This window comes from Diadema antillarum, unplaced genomic scaffold (genome assembly GCF_040938485.1).
Source record: "Diadema antillarum isolate AM-2024a unplaced genomic scaffold, OU_Dant_1.0 scf00000167, whole genome shotgun sequence".
In the NCBI taxonomy this organism is placed as follows: Eukaryota; Metazoa; Echinodermata; class Echinoidea; order Diadematoida; family Diadematidae; genus Diadema; species Diadema antillarum.
The window spans coordinates 14,617-34,155 of record NW_027271056.1 but is presented as its reverse complement, the minus strand read 5'-3'; the positions used below and the strand labels follow the sequence as shown (position 1 = coordinate 34,155).

At 36.8% G+C, this 19,539-nt stretch overlaps 1 protein-coding gene across 2 annotated transcripts; it reads left to right on the top strand.

Annotated features, from left to right (window-relative positions):
• The first annotated feature begins 5,748 nt into the window (after positions 1–5,748).
• LOC139722557 (HIG1 domain family member 1A, mitochondrial-like) lies at positions 5,749–15,138 on the top strand. Of its 2 annotated transcripts, none has more exons than XM_071633846.1 (3): positions 5,749–5,832; positions 7,385–7,604; positions 11,557–15,138. In XM_071633846.1, exons 2-3 carry the CDS (start codon positions 7,514–7,516, stop codon positions 11,733–11,735), a joined length of 270 nt encoding a protein of 89 aa, XP_071489947.1. In that variant the 5' UTR covers positions 5,749–5,832; positions 7,385–7,513; the 3' UTR covers positions 11,736–15,138. The 2 variants fall into 2 exon arrangements, with proteins under 2 accessions (XP_071489947.1, XP_071489948.1); XM_071633847.1 differs by having other exon boundaries at positions 5,760–5,832; positions 7,433–7,604.
• Positions 15,139–19,539: the final 4,401 nt, after the last annotated feature.

Below are 19,539 nucleotides of genomic sequence, written 5' to 3'. Positions count from 1 at the left end.
GCGGCAGGGCTATTAATGTCAACGGAGGAAAGCAATCAATAACACCACACACTGGTTAGGTAGGCGTGTACTGTAAAGTTATTGTACGGCGGCTGGCCGGCTGAGGAGAGCTATATAGAGACTGACTGTGTGAAAATACACCGTATAGATCGATCATTTGAGTACAGTATACTGCCGTACTAGCAGCTTTACCGTACGGTTGTAAACAGTGTACTAATTTAGGACCACATCACGTGCAGAAGGAATCATGAGCTGCGTGCGCGTTGACTTGAACAAAAGAGGGCAGCATACATTCTTTTGGCAACTACTATTAGTACTCAGTGAAGTCCGGACGCGACGCGTCCGGAGCGTGAGGATGGTCCAGAGGTACAAGATGTAGGGCCTACAACCAAAGATATTTTTCTTCTCACACAAGCATCTCTACTGTCAGATCACTGCCATCCGTATACAGTAATACATGTATTTCAGTCTTTGTATCTCGAGAGAGGTAATGTCTGTTTGTGTCGGTCTGTGAAAACTGGCGATTTAAAGTGAAATACAGTCAGAGGAAGGGCGTTGTGTTTCATGCTCCAGTGAAATATCAAAATTTATTCCTTCCTTCGAATTTTGCAACATTATTTCATTGATTTAATATCCACCCATGATGCATTTAAGTGTAAGTGTGTTTTCAATAAAGACATTGTATAATGGCAAACCGAATGAATTCATTATTATTACCACGTTACCACGACAAACCCTTGGTCTTGATTGACACCTTTTTTCCACCTACAGAATCACCCTTTTCAAGGCGATACGTTTGGCACACACACACACAAAACAAACTGAAGTAAAAATAATGAAGATTAGGGCCTAATAATGACAACCAACCTGCTAATGTCCAATGCAATCAGTTGTGTTAGTATTTCCTCAACTAGAACTGAATTCAATTCAAATCAAACAAACATGCATTTCCGTCAATACCAAATCATTATAATGTCAATTTATATAGGGCCTTCAGTTACAATACTGTACATGGTTTGAAGAATCTGAACATTCAGCATGTCTGGTAAACACACCTATAGTCTAGGCGCCCTATCACCAATCATGCGACTTAGTTCTCACTCTCGGAGGAATTCACTCCATATTCAGTAACCACCACGTATATAACGCAGCCTACTTGGTTACTTAAACAACTGCTTTACGGAAGTAGGTCTAAATGTCACCACCCCGTATCAGGGCAATTACCCTCCGAGGGCAGAAATATCCCCCCCCCCCCCGCAAAAATACTGGTTAGTGATAAGGTTAGATTAAAGATGAGGGTTAGGATCAGGGTTTGGTTTAGAGTTAGGGTTAGGAATTGGAGCAGGATTATGATTATGTTAGGGTTGGGGTCTGGGGAAGGGTCCGGGGTAATTGCCAAGGGGGTAATTTGCCCAGACCCGTCACCACTATCAATAGCAGGTTTGAGACTGTAAACATGTAGAATTAGAGACAGCCAATGCCACCATGGTACCTCAGAGCAAACGCTCAACTTGTTTCTAAAGTTTTTCTCAACACAGAGAGGATCATACAAGTATTGACTGACTCACTACATACTCCCAAACACGGACCACTGTATGGTTTCCTCCCAGTAAGAGAGACGTTTCCCAGAGACAAAATCCATTTCTAGAATAACCTATATTGTTTTTCAACATTCTTTATCATATGAACAACCAATGTGACATAAAGGGCCTAGGTTAGACAAAGCACAATAATCGAATAACTTGTAAATACATCTTACGTAATGAAAGACACACTCGACAATCACAGTTACACTATCACGAACATAATATTAACATAAAAATACATTTATACACAAACGAATTAGTGTATACAGTTGTATATATATATATATATATATATATATATATATATATATATATATATTCATTCATTCATTCACTTATTTTTTTCATCTCCAACAGAACTTGTAAATACACTTTTTTCCTCACATTATAAGTACATATATGTGTCAACAGTTACAAGTATGAAATGTGATATTTATGAATAAACGAATGATAGGGTGGGAAAAAAAGCACAAAACATTTTGAAGTTTAGAAAATGCAGGAGATGGGGAGGAATACTGAAGATTTGAGCAATGCTTGTAGGGTGCATTCTCCCAAAATATAGTAAAACAAAATATACATAAGTGATAAGATATTATTGATCTTTTACATTTGTACATAAAATTCTATATTCTATATATATATATATATATATATATATATATATATATATATAATATACTCTAAACACACAAATGTTGATTTAGCATTTAAAAGGCCCGAGGAGTGACAACATTTTCAAAGTGTTGGTTTTCCTGCTAGATTCAACATTTAAAATGTTATTTTAAAAGTTGGATGCAACAATTAAAAAATGCTGTCACTCCTCGGCGCTTTTAAATGTTGATTGAACATTAGCGTTTTTAGAGTGATATATATATATATATATATATATATATATATATATATATACATGTATATATATAGTTATACACACACATATATATATATACATATGCAAGTATATGTAATACATATATATATATTTGTTTGTTTGCTTTTATTTCTGCATTCAATCAGATGCAATTTGAATGCAAACTTCAAAAAGTACAAAGACAAAGAATAACAAGTGCAGTGAAATAAATCGATAACAGTACATAAGTAGATACACATAGGTGATTGCATTGAGCAATGTTGATACACAGAAACATAAAATAAAATATACCGTATTTTTCAGTAAACAACATATATATATATGATTTATGCATATGATCCCAATTTTATATATTTACATTTATATATGAAACATATATGCGCTGTACTGTGAATAAAAAGACAGCTAATCATCCCTTTAATAAACGCCTTTCTTCAAAGTATAAATGGTCGTTCAACAATTAAGTCCCATGATTTCATTCGACTGACAGAGAAGAAAACAGGACCTATTTTCTTTTGGCCAGCGTCTTCGGTCTGTCCGTTTGTTTGTTTGTCTGCCTGTTTGCCAGCAAATCAGCAATGCAACTTTACTTGAAATTTTGGGGAAATGTTTAGAATGGATCTGTCAATCGTGGCCAAAGGAACAGGGTGATCAGTTGTTGCGCCAGCCCAGTGTGTATTGTAGAGGCAATCCGGATCATATTCCGGATCCAGGATGTGTTCTACACAGTGGCATTATTATTTTTTTTCTGACCCCGGTGATGGTTTGCGCTCACCATGTTACGCATGCCTCCATGAAGCTATATATCCACACTGTAACCGCTCATTTCCTCTTTCATTCCTTGAAACTCTCGTCCTGCTCTCTAAAACCTGCGTCCTGCTCTCTAAAACCATATAGCCATTAATCCAATAACCTATACAATGTATGGTTCAAGGAAATTAAACACTCAACACATCTGTGATAAACATTATGTCATTCAAAGTTTTTGCCAATAACGTGAAACTGTCGTCACGCATTGTCAAGGCGTAATGTAGATCTATTGGGAGAACCATGCATGGTGGTGGAGGCATACCAGTCGCCATAGCGACATTTCTAGCTCTCATATTTCAATCGTCCCGTCATTTTCAATAAGCCCTTCCCTTTGATATGTTTTGAACTGTTTTAGTGGCTTTTCTTCAACCGGGCATTGGCCCATATTAAAAGATTCATAATACTCTATTAATATGACGTCCCATATCATTCCTACATTGTTGTTTTTTTAATACTCCTATATAGACGTTATAGACCCTAAATGATGTTACCACAATACTAACAGAGCACCTGAAACAACACCAACTCAATGACATGAGACAATACAAATTTGTAATGCAGCAGGTTATTTGATTGCATTTGCTGAGTATATAATGCATATATGTGATACTTTGACGCTGACAGACAGTAGGGAAATGACAATGTGTTGTAATATAATGTACGTAATTAAAGATCTGTATATAATAATACTGATTGTACGACATATAGGTCTGACGCGTTTTAAAAGAGAATTTCACAGTATTTTTTTTTTCTTTCCAGGACACCGAAAGGACACTTCGGGCTTTACCTCCTCATGAATGCATTAAGAATTAACAAAACAAATTAAATTTTTAAATATCAACTGATTTGATGGATTTTCATAAAATATTTCACTGATTTTCTTTATTCTGATTGCATTCGCTGAATCCACACTCGAGGTATATCTTTATCAACATCAGGGAAACAGAACCGCTGGGCCTATAAAGTCTGAGTTGTCATTTATCAAAAAGCATAAACAGCAAGTAACTTAACTTTTCACCTCGGTGTTCTTAAAACAGTAATATGAGCTATATACATTAACATTGACTACATATTCATTGAAAAGGTCAATGATGTTATGCATGCATCTCCTCATACGTCTCCCTTTGACTTACACTTACCACAATCTTTATAAGCCCTATATGCTTCTTGAAAACAAAAATAGTCTCATTTTGACGAAATTAAATAATGCTTGGTATTAAATAATTTGATTATAACAATTGGGTACGTGCTAATGTAAAGTTTACAAAAAAAAAACCCAACAACTCAAAAATGTCCTCGTGCACTGTTTGAGTGTTGTGAAAGGAAAGCATCATTTTTTTTTATCTCATCTGTAATCGCGTTTGTGAAGCGACTATAACTGTATCAACGTCTATATATACAGCTGCACAATCATGTGAAGCTTTCACACGTCAACCTGTTTCTGCTTGATGTGGTCCGGCTTGGACATTCATATAGTATTGGTGGGGATGAGAAATGGGCTTTTAACTTTTTGCGAGAAACCAAATAGTACAGAACATACCATTCTAGGAGAAGTTCAAAGTTTATTTGAGGAAAATCGGTTTTGGAATGGTTGCGACGACATCCAAAAACAAAGTAAAACAAAGCGATCATAATAAAATCGTGGGTCCCACCTTTTATAGGTGTTTTGGCTATCGCAGCCATTTCAGCAAACAATTTCCATCGAGTAAACATTGAATTCCTCTTAGAATGATGGTATGCTCTTTCAAATTTGATATGTGGTTTCTCATAATCTCACAAAAATATTAGAAACCTGAAGTTAGTCTCAAACAAAACTATTTGATCACTTTACAATTTTCCTTTATTCTATTTTTTTTTTACACTGAATTATCTTTGATGGTCACCTCTATGTGTGAAATAAAGAATTGCAGGATTACCACACAATTTTGAACCAGCAATGATGACAACATCATCAAACGCCCGTCATGTGGATTTTTTTGTAACTTTTTTTTTTGACATTTTTTTTTTCTCAAACAGATTAAAAAAAAATAAAGAAAGATAACAATACTGAGTAAGTCACGCAAAACAGCGGGTGTTTGGGTTCCATCAGCTGAACGGACCCCAGGCACGATGACACAACGACAATTTTGACGTCACACTGAAAGTCAACTTACCTTTAATTCAGTCACGAGAGAAAAAAAAAACACACGCATGATAGTCTTTTAATCACAATCATAAATCATGTTGAATATTGCGTATGATAAATGATTAGATGGTAATTCTGTAGATATGAACATCTTAATATAAAAAGCTGTTTGTAGAAATTATGTAACAATAAATATGAATATACACTGTACTTTACAAGGTCTGTGATAAAGGCTATAAACAGGTTTTTATTGCGTAATTCTTTGGCAGAGCTACACTACACGCGCACGTTGCAGAATGCACTCCATGTGAAACTCTTCATTCGTCACGTACACCATAATCGCACTGTATCCCGAGTGTTCGTCCCGCAGTCGCCTCCCTTTCCCTCCGGCCGAAAGCATCTTTTGGAGACTCACAGCGTGGATAGAGACAAACGTCAAACCCGTGAGTAAAGCGAAAATGATCTTTTTAGTATGTATTGTTCTTACTATGTTTGAAATTAAGCATGCTATGATTGCCGAGGCCTGACAGGCCAGGTCGTCTTTTCAAGCTCTTATGCAGAAGAAAAGAGGTCGCGGGTCTCAGCTCAGTCCACACCTCTCTGACTCTACTGTAGTGCTGTACACTGCATGCCTGGTCGGCCAGCACCCGCTACCCCGCGCCCCGATGCTGATGCTGTGAGAGATAAAAAGTAGATATTCCACTTATACTGGATTTGAATCTCACTCAGATGCAACTATTCGAGGCTTGAGCAAAAATGGATATTGCATGGCTGTAACGTCACCAATTTCTCGTTATGCTTGTATTTAACTCATGATCGGCTTGGTAGATTTTCTTCCATTTCAGTCCGGGAAACCCGCTCATGAGGACCGCTCCCGCGTACGAGGACTGCCTCTCCTCATGAGGACCGCCCCCATGCCTCATGAGGCCCGGGGGGAACGCCTCATGAGGCCCCCTTATTCACTTCTATTCATCTCACATCTGACGTATAAATTGTCGCAACTTTGCATGGTGATTTTTTGTTACACACACATGTCCACTATCCATGATGAAAAGAAGAAAAAATCCTACAGCTGTATCTGGTTTTTTTTTTTCAAAAATCGAGTTTTAATCAACCGATGCAGTGCGCCCATTAAAACATGTGTGTTTTAATGGGCGCTCTGCATCGGTTGATTAAAACTCGAAAATTATTCTCTGAGTAGGAACACAAAGAATTACGATATGTTGAGAGGTTTTATAGAATAGACCTTCTTTCTCTAGTTCCATCTCCTGGAAAAAAAAAACAAAAAAAAAAACACCTCATTTAAACAAAGCCAACCGAAATCAAAAACATACTCCACCCACAAAAATGCAAACACTTTACACAGAGAGAGGATGGTGAAATGCATAATTTGATTTTTTTTTTCTAAAGACAGATGTAACATTTTGCACATGAATGCCCTTGAAAATGAGGCTTGCTCATAACAGTGAACTGGGCATAAATGTCAGATTTCTTGATAAAAATGGCTGTTAAGTCTGAAAGTATGTGATTCAATTGCTAGCTGAGTGATATTTGATGCTTTTCATAAATTTTAGTGTGACAGTTGCCAGTTAAATGAAGCAAAGGATGTCATAAACAAGCTCAACATTTTTGTACTGTACATGTATATGATACTCCAATGATACGAGGTAGCTGTCCTGTTTGGTTGGTTTATACATCACAACATAGATCTATTGTGAAAAAGAAAATAATGGGAGTATAACAACTTGTTATATCATGCAAAAACTGAGTATAACAGTGATTAATTTTCACTTGGCATACTTGCCCAGGGATTACTGTATATGTGGGGATCTTCTATTTGCACCTTGCTTGAAGGGCTTTGGAAATTTCATAGACTTTTGTACACCATGTTGTTCAAAATGTATTATGAATGCTCCATGAAGATTAGGTGTATAGTGTGTGTATGTGTTTGTTATTAAAGATTATAATTTTGTGCCAATCTATTACCAATTGCAGATCACCATCTGCTTTAAAACTTCCAACTCGATTGATTCTGTCTACCAGAAGGAGCGTGGAGTTGTCAGCGTCAATTGGGGAAACACCTACTGTACATTCTACCATTCATCCTCTGACACCCTGGTAACCATGCCAGTACCAAGGATAGACGACTATGAGCAGGAGTCGCAGACTGATAAACTAAAAAGAAAAGCCCTGGCTGATCCCTTTGTGCCTATAGGTAAGTGTGCAGCCAGTATTAAGATTTTATGCAGTCATAGAGCATCTATCTCTGTGAAGCATCTCGTATTTCACTGGAGATTCTCCCGCCTGGACCGTGTGTGTGCAACTTACATTATGACTGTTTTAAAATGAGAGCAAGGATCCAGAGCCTGCTAAAGGGATTGTATGGGATCTGCTGCTGCAATATTGTGTATTGATTTGAGTACGGCTGTGGCAATACTGAATACGCCAAATATTTTGCTATGTTTTTATTTTCATGAATTTCGAGAGTCAGGTGCTGTTCACAAATTTAAAAACACACAAGTTATTAAAGTGAGGCAGTCCTCACGAATAAAAAAAAAAAAAAATGTGTTGTTGTTGGTACCTCCAATGAACTACTTTCACCAAAAACAAACTTTCAAATCACCATGTAGACTCATAAATTTTTGTCGAAAAATTGTGGATTTGCATGGTGAATATGCTAATGAGCGAGTCTTGGCAGAGAGTCCAACATCACCGAGGCACAACTCTTCCCAGCTGTGTTCTGCTCGTTACGCATACGCATAGGTAATGTTAGATAGACTACTGTGTACATTAGTATGGTAAGAATTCGCGCGCGAGAGTGGTTTGTACGCAAAGTAGTATGCAACACGGACAGAAGCTAGAAAAGGACCGCGCCTATTTGATGTCAAGTACATGGTATATTTGATTCTAATATATATATAAATTTATGTTTACAATATCAATTTACGTGAATTATATAAGTAAGCTTGAAATATTTTGTTTAAAATAATAAAATCACATATTTTCACATTTTATGATAAAATTACAACTGATCATTTGAACACTTAAATTGGTTTTTACAGGCACGGCTGTCAACTTGAGAGTAGGGCATCAATGACGTAGCGTCTTTTTGCAGGCTCTTACACGATCGCTTGCAGGAATTATTTTTCAAAAATCGCATACGGAGACAGTGTTTAATTTCCACGCGTATAAACTGGTGAAAGGTTATATTTGTTACTCTTCTTAATCATCAGTACAATGAAAATCTCAGGACTGCCTCCCTTTAACTCTGATCCGAACATGAATGTGAATTCAAGCATATATTTCTCTGTCCAGTACTGTACTCCACGAATTTAGCCACTCATGAAATTTGTCAGGAAGTCCCGATTCGTGAAAATTTAGACTCCCTAAATATATGGCCTATAGGCCTACAGTATTCTATGCCTGTGGATAGTGCATGCTAATGTAACAGTGTAGGACTTACTGTATGTCACCATCAGTGGTTAGTAGATGGCAGTTACACCACTGCTCCACTGCTTTCTTTTGTTTTTGCTATTGATGTATTTTCTTTTTTCAAAGCCAGATTTTAAGCAGGAGAACGCATTTTTAGTGGAAGTAATAACCGCTTGACGCGAGAAAAACTCAGGGAGAGAGAAAGAGAGAAAAAAAAGGGCTGATTTAAAATGTCCCATGTTTGGAAGTGAGGTGACCTACATAGTAGCTCCTGTCATATCCATTAAAATGTACGTGCCAATCCACACGTACAGTCCCGATCCCAATACATGCCAGCTGGGGGAAGTGATTTATAGCCAAGGATCACAATCTTTAAGGTCCCATGCAGTCACTTTTCTAAAGGGTCATGTCAGTGTCAAGCAAAAACAAAATTCAATCTTTATGCATGATCATCCATTGTGGTAGATGTACTCAGTATGTCATTGTACCACAAATGTTTGCTTCATGACTAGCATTCTAGTGAGTTCATTGATAAGAATGATTGTGTGATCGTATAATCAGTTTTATTGGACCATTATTCTCTGGCGAAGACTGCATTTCATGTGGCATTAGTCATAACTTTAAGCATCACTTGGGCCCTTTGAACTCTATTTATGTCCCCCATCAAACCTTTACTGTGCAGTCATCAAAGTGTTTGTACACATGTATGTGAGGATAAAAATTAGGGATGGTGTGAAATACTTCTATTGCGTGCCTACCTGACCAATATTTCAGTGTACAACAAGTACGATGTTAGCACCACTTGCATTCATTATGCATGCATAACCTGCCGTAATCTTGAGTCATGGATATGTTGTCTTGGTACTGTAAAAGTGGATATTTTCACGTGATTAATTTTTCGCGCTTTGCCGGGTGAGAAGAGTTTTGCGTGTTTTTAATTCCGTGGAATCAAGACGCCAAGTACAGGAACATACGGCAAGCAAAAATATTTGCGTGCTTTTATTTTCGCGCTAGTTTCTGGTTGCGCGAAATGCGCGAAAATTTCAACACCGCAAAACTTTCCACTTTTACAGTATCTAGAAAAGGCTTACATGTAGAACAAGGCAAGAAAATAACATTAGATAAGTTTGTTGAAACATCAAGAATGTGAAAATTTTGAAAGCTTGCAGATAAGGAAGGCAACATTAAGCTTTAAAAGTAGCTCGGCAGGTTGATAAAATATCTGTTGTACCGTCTATTGCAAATGAGACACATGTGTTGTATTAAAGCCCAGTGTCACTTTTATTTCAACCATGTTGTAGTGAAAAAGTAATCCCTAACACACAATATTAGGAAGAATCCATATTAGAATTGATTTAAAAAACACCACTACACTTTGTAGTTCTATTGCAGTATTTTAGAAGACAACATATCAACAAATACTATATTTTACCATGTATGATTATCATTTGAAGCAATTTCCCTTGCATTATCTATGCACATTGGGATTAATTTGTTTTTGGCACACGTCGTGGGGGTGTTTCATAAAGCTGTTTGTAAAGTTACGAACAACTTACGAGCGACTGGTGATCAGTTCTTGTGCTGAATTATGGAAATTCTGATAAGTATAGCACATCAGAACTGATCACCAGTCGCTCGTAAGTTGTTCGTAACTTTACGAACAGCTTTATGAAACAGGGCCCTGGACGTTCAAAAATATTACTTAGGATAAAATTATTTGAAACCTTGCATTAGTAAAGGCTATTGTGTGAGAATTTGTTAAAACTTAGTGGTCAAGTACACATCACATAGTTCAAGATGATATCCTAGGGTGAATAGACACAGTGTGCGTGTGTGTGTGTATGTCTTTGTGTCTGTGTTTGTCTGTGCATGTCTTTGTGTGCATTGCCTGCTGTGTGTGATTGTTTATACAATGGGTATATCCATATGTCAGAAGGCTGCGAATAGTTTGCATTCTGACATGGTGCATACATGCAAGATGAGATGTGTTATACCCTGGCAGTCTTCCTCTAGGTACAGTGTGCTTCCTTTTTGACACACTGAGTGTAACAAAAATATTTTGAGAAATTTCCAGAGTTTGATTGTTGTTGGAGTGTTGTTTTCTGAATTCATAATAAGCCTCTGATATATAGTTTCTGCCATCTCATAGTGTTGTATATAGTACTTTTAAGCATTGTACTGTGACTTCAGGCAAGTGGATAGTACACACAATGTAAGATGTTGTTGTTGATGTTGATGATGATGTTGATTGACACTTTTCATTCTGTTGGTAGTCTTGCTACAGACAACATTGTTATGTGCTGCCATAGCCAGAAAGGATGATGTTTTCAGCAATTATATTATCAAAGGGCAAAACACATTTTACAGACAGTAAATGTATACTGTGGACAGTTGATTTGAACAGCTGGTGTCAAAGACTACACATTATGGCTAAAAGTTATGTAAACCTGAGTAATGTTGATGTGAATATTGACTTGAAAATACCTTCGATTTAAGCGATTATTTGACTAATAAATGCCAGGTTTGCTTAAGGAATGTTGTCTGTAATTGTCATGTTGTATATTGTCCATTGATGATAAAGTTCTATGAAAACTGGGTATAGGAATTTGCATGAAGAATCACGCCAAATGCATAAATTTCCATCAATTTATTATTAAATACTTATGCCTGATGCTTGCTGTATATTATAAAAGATGTGATTTTGAACACTACTTACATGTATATCCCCTTTCTAGGTATTCTTGGCTTTGTAGGTGCAGTGACATGGGGCGCAATCGCTTACAAGAAACGTGGCAACATGTCCACCTCCATTTACCTGATGCGGCTTCGTGTCATGGCCCAGACGTGTGTCGTTGGAGCAATGGCCGTCGGAGCAGGTGCGACGCTGTTGAAGAGTTATTACAAAAGGCCGTAACTTGGCTATCACATCAGGAATAACGGGAGACCAAGGTCCAGGTTGATGGGTACATTTGCCCCAAACTGTGGACTAGACGTGTTTTGTGGACCAGCTTGCCACTGAAACTGAAATCCAAAGATGAAAAGGAGATGAAAAATGGATTTACCCTGGTAGCATCCCTGTATCTCCTTAACAAATTCAACGTCAAGAATAAAGAATTATTGACTTGTCAGATGCTTTACTTTACTGCGCTTTTTCCCCAGAAGCTCTTGATATTTCACAAAGTTTACCGCTAGAGAAATAAAGGACTAATTGACAAACATTGCATGCAGCCTTGTTTGTTGTTGAGCAGTCATTTGTTTTTTTCCATGTGAAGAAGGATCTATGATTAGAAAGAGGACCAAGAATCGTGTGTCAGGGGTTTTGTAACTCATACTGACGTTGAATAGCATTTACATATAATATCAAGTCAGATGGAAAATGTAGGCTGGCTTACAACTCTTATCTTTTCTGCGTAGTGAGATACTTTTCATATGTGGATTATTTGTATGAATGACATCATTAAGGCCTGACGTTTGCTGACTCTCAATGAATACATGTTGACCGCAAGGTGATTGTCAAAAGCTATAATTGCAGATGTATAGATCTCAACAAATCATTTGTCCAAAACTCAAGTGAGCTTTTGCATTGCAGTTACAAACATTTAATTGGCAAATACATACTGTTTTAAAGGTAGAACATTTTCTTGTAGTTAATTATTCAAGCTTTGCCGGATAAGATGAATGACATATGGTTTTCATCCTGCAGATGATGTAGGAGATTTAACAAGTACAACTGTACTTTCTGTTACTTATTGCTGAAGGATGTTCCACTGTAAATCAAGAATTTGTGACCTTCCAAAATCTGGAAGTTTCTGAAGGCAGACAGGAACAAATGCGGACATTAATTGTCAACAAAACTTGCTGAAAACTTACTGAACACATACAAGGTCTGCAAGCCATTTAGTGCAGGCAGGAAACAAAAAACATGTGGAAACATTTTAATCACTAAAGAAAAAAAAATGTCAGATAAAGAAATCATTTTAAAAAAAATCTTCAAAGACCAACATGCAAATACAATGTATTTCCCCCCAACAAACCCTGTTTTCATCATTGTAATTACTTGAGATTTTCTTTATTTTTATGTAATACAATTTATGGAATGATATCTTACAAAACTGATATACAGCCAACTCCTGTTATAACGAAGTTCTCAGGACCAGCAGTTTTCTTTCGTTCTATTTAAATTTCTAAAGAACAAATAAAGTATATGTGACCCGCCACAACAAAAGGATCTGAAAGTCGCTGATGGCTGAGCCGAGTAAATAAGTTTTAAGTCATATCATCAAAATCGGTCCAAACCATCGAATTTCTGTTTTGGCATAAATTTGTAGTCTAATGTTTCGTCTATTGTCTGCTAAAATTTCGAAGCTAAATAATTAAAGGAAAGGCAAGATATTAGAATTTTTCTAGGCCATGATTTTCTGACTTTCAACGGAACAGAAACATGTCTGAAGATTTGGATTTAGCGCTGCAGATGGACTCCTCCCGAGCAGCGAGGGAGTGATCTTTTTGGTCAGTGCGTGGCATCCTGGTTAATGATTGGTCGTGCGTAGATCGCTGGCGCTATGCTTGAATGAACATTGCAGTGGTTGCTACAAGCATACCTTCTATTGTCAAGAGGTGAAAACTGTCTTGCCTCCCCTTGATCATGATTGCGTAGGAAGGAAAACTTTGAAGACAGTTTTCTCAAAACGCTGATTTCCTAGACCACTCGACATGCTCTCATAAAATCATTGATATCTCCGCAACCGAGTACTTTTATGAGTCGTGTTATATATGAAATTAAAGTGGAAGTGTAAGGAAATGATGTTCTGTGATTTCCGAAAATCAACCTCCCTCGACTTTCGGATCCTTCTGTTGTAGCGGGTCACATATAGAGATATATAGATCATAATTTGGGAAATGAATTGTTGCTTTGTTGTAATGGGAATTTTCATAAAACTGTGTTTGTTACAACAGGAGTACATTGTATACAATAGTTGCAAGTGATTGGCGGTCTGTGGCACATTAGAAGGTGCAGTTATCGTAAAGAGTTTTACTGATTGTAATTGATTGTGTGTTTAAATGTGTCCTCATAGCTTGTTCATTAGTCTTATAAATCATCTATAATCAGATCATATTATCAACATACAGTACATGTTGCTGTTTCAAGAGATACATGTACGTGTATTTACCTCCTCCAAGGGAGGAGGTTATGTTTTCGTTACCCGGTACCGTTTGTTTGTTTGTCCGTGTGCAAAATGACTCAAAAAGTTGAGAACGGATTTTGATGAAACTTGCAGAAAATGTTGAGAATGATACAAGGAACAGATTATTAAATTTTGGTTGTGATCTGGAAATTTTTATGGATTTTATGAAGGATTTTCGATATTTTGGCAGGTAGGGTCAATGGACTTGGGAGTTCAAGCGCATTTTTGAGGTTTTCATACACGCACTAAAGTGCGTGCTCTAGTTTCTACAAGGGCGAGGCATGGCACAGCTGAGGGTTGATGACATAACAAAGGCTTCTATACTGGGAATTTGGGCGATTTTCAGCATGCATACGTATGGGTCAAAATCACTGATCTCTGGAAGAACAAGATCATTGGTGGAAATTAACTGCTTGACGGAGGTCAGCGCTCTCAGAGTGCTTCTCTAGTTTCTCATATTTAGCGCTTGTGCAAGTCTGCAATGTTGAAGTGCCATTGTGGTTGTGGGTCGGTTTTCCCTGTCTGCGTGTCTTGCCCAAAATCTGCACTGGTGATGCATGCAGCTTGCCCGACATGAAGCTTTTTTTAATGTCTGCATGATGTTTTGATAGACGTGTAATATGTCACAGTAAATGGCAATGTGACAAGGAGAATTTCTCTGCCATACCGTGGCTTAAAGGATCTCTGTGATTGTTACAGCAGTGTAGATGTCAGATCATGTCACATTGTAGTTAATTTGTAGGTTATTTGCATTAATATGCTGTCCAAACACTTGCAAACAGAGATTGGACAATTTATCTCAAGCCTTGAAATCAATCTCAAATGCCTTTAATGTTTATTAAGACAAGTATGTAATGTACCAGTCATTTTTTGAGTCGTCGTAATTTTTTTTTTTCCCCAGCACAAAGTTTTATATACATGGTTAAACATGCAGCTTGTGATTTATTAAAAGTAAACAGTGTCAGTGTCATTTTATGAATAATTTGCAGGGGCGGATCCAGGAATTCTGTAAAGGGGGGGGGGGGTGTAAAGCAGTTTGTATTTCTGGTGCCACTTCCAGCTGACAAGTAAAAAACATCAGCTGCCAAGCAAAAAAAAAAAGAGGCCTTAACAGGCATTTTCTTGTACCACTTCCAGGGTTAATCTGCTGCCCCCTCCCCCCCCCCCCAAAAAAAAAAAAAAAATGGGCTTGAGCGCAAAGCAAAATTAACCTGGTGCACCCCCTCCTGGATCTGCCACTGATTTGATGGCTGTTGTCCTATGAAATTGCAAGTCCCAGTGGCAATATTGCAAAGAGCTCGACACATTAAATGTATGCACTGGAAATTACCTTGTGCCATGCAGGAAACGTGTGACATGCACCACCCTGTGATAATTTTGTTAGGATTGTAATGCTTGAAAAGTTTGTCATAGGATTTAAAGTGCCAAAGCCAATTGTAATTTTTAAGAATACATGTTCGCCATATGATCAGAAAAGGTCTGCATTGTGTTGATACTGAAGTTAATGGGAGATACCTGTACCCTGTTGCTCGTAGGAAAGGAGGCGAGTTCAAGAATCAAGACTGGTCTTCTGGCTGAGCATTTGAACATTACGTACAGCTGCCTGTACACACATACAAAGATGGTACCTAGCAGATGTGCTTGTAGAACTGGATATCAAAGAGTCTGGTTTAGTAGAACTGGATATCAAAGAGTCTGGTTTGAATGCTGCAGTGGCATTAATGGCATTTGACTTAGAAAATTCTGGTAGGTGGTGGTGTATGCGAGAATCAAAATAATTATTGAAAGATTTTACTGCTTTGTATGTACAAGATACTTGTATGAATCTCGAAGAGCTCTATCTATGTGTACAGGCTTTTATTAAAAGCTATGAAGAACCAAAGAGTGTTGTCTGTGTGTGTATATATGAATGTGTTAAATGATCAGTGTCTGGCTGTGGACTTATTCTTTGGACTACTTGTACTTTGACAGTCTGCTCATATCGACATGTACTGTAAATGTCAATATCTCTCGTGATTAATTTTTCGTGCTGAGCAGCTCAAAAACAATTTTGCAGGTTCTTGACTTAGCACTGTGCAAGTGCTTACTTGTATGTTTCCATCCAGTTTTAATACAGAAAAGACAGAATTTGATTTGACATTTCCTTGCATGAAAATTAATTGATGTGATGCCCAATCCACTAAGATGCAAGGCGTGCACATACTGTAAAACATGATATATTCGCGGCATGAATTTTTCGCGAATTGGAGCCAACGGCCTTTTTTGCGGCATGAAATTTTCGCGAATTGCCACTGGCATTCTATGCATATAGTATAGACAAGAACTTTCGCGTGCATTTTAATTTCGCGAATCTTGGCGCTCGCGAAATTCGCGAAATTAAAATGCACGCAAAAATTCCTCGTTTTACAGTAAACTACTGCATATGCACAATCGCTCAAGTGAATACTATTAATAGTTGTACCGAAGAGATACATCGTACAGTTCACTCCCGTTATAACAAACACAGTTATAACGAAATTCCAGTCACAACGAAGTAAAAATTCAGGCCGCAACATAATCCGCTCTATGTATTTTTGTTGTTTATTTGTTCGGTCTATAACGAAATTTTCATACAACGAAAGAAAACTGCCAGTACCGAGGACTTCATTATAACGGGAGTCCACTGTACTCGGCGAGCATAGTACCTCCTGTGTAGCACAAACCGCATACACACACACACACACACACACACACACACACACACTTGTACCAGGGAGACACCACTGACGAAGCACATCATTGAACCCTTTCAAACTGTGCAGAGAAAATCATGAAGATATTTTTGTAGGATATAGAATTTGTGCTAGCCAAAAGTAGGGCAAAATACACGAAAATTAAATGTATAGCGAATATTGTGTTTACAGTAATTGAAGATGAAACATTAAAAATCTTTCAAATGTGCAATCATACGATTTTTAATACTCTGCAAGTTTCATTTCCATTCTTGAAAGATGATCTTGGTGGGGATGAAGTGCTGTAAAAGTGGAAATTTATGCACATATCTTGCAACCAGAAACTAGCGCAAAAATATTGAATCACACAAATATTTTTTTTTCTTTTATCTGTAACATCTTGACAGCTGAGCAAGAAAAATTACTTGGTGGGGGGGGGGGGATGCAAAAATGTTCACTTTTACAGTACACTAAGATAAATGACTAAGCACTACAAGCATAATTTCTGCAAAATGAAAGAAAAATCTATAAAGTTTATTGCCGTACCAAAAAAAAAACATGATGTGCTACACTTATGAGATTTGACATAAAAACATTTTGCTTTACTGTCATCAACTGTGACATTCGGGACTGTAAGGCATTTTACCTGTAAATAGCTATTAGGTCATTAATACAAAGTCTCCATAAGGTTGATGCATTATTTTGCATTTGTTTCACATTAAAACTAATTGATGTGTGTACATATCGTTTTGAAAGAGGAATTCAATTTGATAAAACTTCTGAATTTCCTTCAAATCATCCCTAAAAAGGCATTTTAACCATTACTATCATGCTAGTAAAATGTCGGATCACACCAACTCTTTATCAGGAATGAGACGATGCAACAAAATTTCTTTGTAATTCCTTCCAAAATCCTTTCAAATTGTATATCATTAGCTTGAACAAAACACTCGCATCGCATCCTAACACACATACGACATGATGGACCTATTACAGGATGCCATACATGCTGAGCATAAAATCTGCCTGAATATGAAGACCCTCAAATAACTCTGAAGCTCCTTTCACATTCATACAAATGAAGAGCACACGAGGAGGATTAGTCTCAGCTTTAAAAAAGCAGAAATGTTGTGATTGATGCATTTTGAGCTGAGATTTGATATGCTGAAGCTGCAGATAAAATTGGGACACCTTGAGATCATGTTTGGATGACAATGGTAGGGTTTGCAAACAAAAATGCCAAATGCTACTGGAAAATAATTTTTTGTTAAATATTCTTGGTTATGAAATTTCGATAAGAAGGTGTTGAAATATTTTTAATTCAAGCTCTTATATATTTTCAGAAATTCACATTTCCCTTAGAGATCCTAACCATAGCTGGCAGATGAGGGATGATAACTTTAGAGAAGCAGTAAATTCGAACTTACAGAACACTAATTTTACACAATTGTTCTGAATCAGAGCTGCAACAGCTATACTATATTGTACATGGGTTAAATTGTCATAATAGCACCATTAAATATAACCACAATCAAGTTAGTGACTCAATCTACTGACCCCAACTCTCTTACAGCATAGAACATGTATTTCATTTCCATCTTTCTGAAATGGAGTCCGTCATGAATACTGAACCAAACATTAAAGATGTAATCATCATTCATCCATTCATTCAAGGATTTTCAGGATTGTCGATCAGACCAGGGAGGTGAGACTCCCCTCCCTAATCAGACCTTGTTATGCACTTGAGTGGTTTTTATTGTAGCAATACACACATGAATGCTTGCACATTGATTTCACAGTCCCCTAAACCTGAATTCTAATGCTTCAATTGTTCCAAAGCTGATAGTGAATCTCAAGATCTACAACAAATTGTTTTCACATTCATCTCTTCATTCTGCATAGATTTTTTTGTTTAAGATCTACAAAGACTAATTGGACACATGCATTTGAATAGAAAAAAGAAAGTACATTATATCACTAAAAATAATTTATGTCACGCACTCACATATAGTACACTTTCAAAACTATTCATGAATATTTACATAGATCAAATATTGAAAATTATAAATAGGGTATATGGTCGGTGTCCATAGCTACAACAGTAATATTTGACTAAGAGCAAATTTGATAGCAGTCAGTCTTATCTTCAAGATGTTTATTACAAACTATTTTGTGTGGCTTTCTAAGCACAAGTCACATACTCTTACCCTTTGCATACGTTACAATACTGGGCAGGAAAGTATTAAAGGGATGATATAGTATTGGTTGAGGTGAGGATTCAGCCTTTAACTTTTTGCAAGATACTTAGAAACCACTTTATAAAATGTGAAAGAGCATACAATTTTAGAATTCAAATTTCATTGATGAAAAATTGTTTTTTTAAATGACTGAGATATCCAAAAACAAAGCAAAACAAAGCAATCCTAATAAAAGTTGGGTCACACCTTTTATTAGGATTGCTTTGTTTAAGATATCTCAATTATTTCAAAACCAATTCTTATCAAGCGAACTTTGAATTCCTCTTAGAATTATATGCACTTTCATATTTCATAAAAGGTTTCTCATTATCTCAAAAAATTATCAAAAAATTTTGGAAACCTGAAGTCTCATCCCAACCGAAACTGTGCTATCTCTTTAAATGTCTCTATAAAGCATCTGTGTGAAAATATGACTAAAAAATGGTTTTCCATTGTCCATATTTTCATTGTGTTTTGGACATCTTTTGCATATTTCAAATACCCAGATCATACAAACATTTGTGATGAAATTTTGTGATACGGTATTGTACTAGAAGACCCCACGCTCTGTAACTTATTGACAA

Excerpts from the sequence above, each read along its gene's own strand:
- LOC139722557 (XM_071633846.1), top strand. The coding sequence starts at position 7,514 with ATGCCAGTACCAAGGATAGACGACTATGAGCAGGAGTCGCAGACTGAT. Across the intron at positions 7,605-11,556 it reads TGATCCCTTTGTGCCTATAG|GTATTCTTGGCTTTGTAGGT; the intron begins GTAAGTGTGCAG and ends TCCCCTTTCTAG.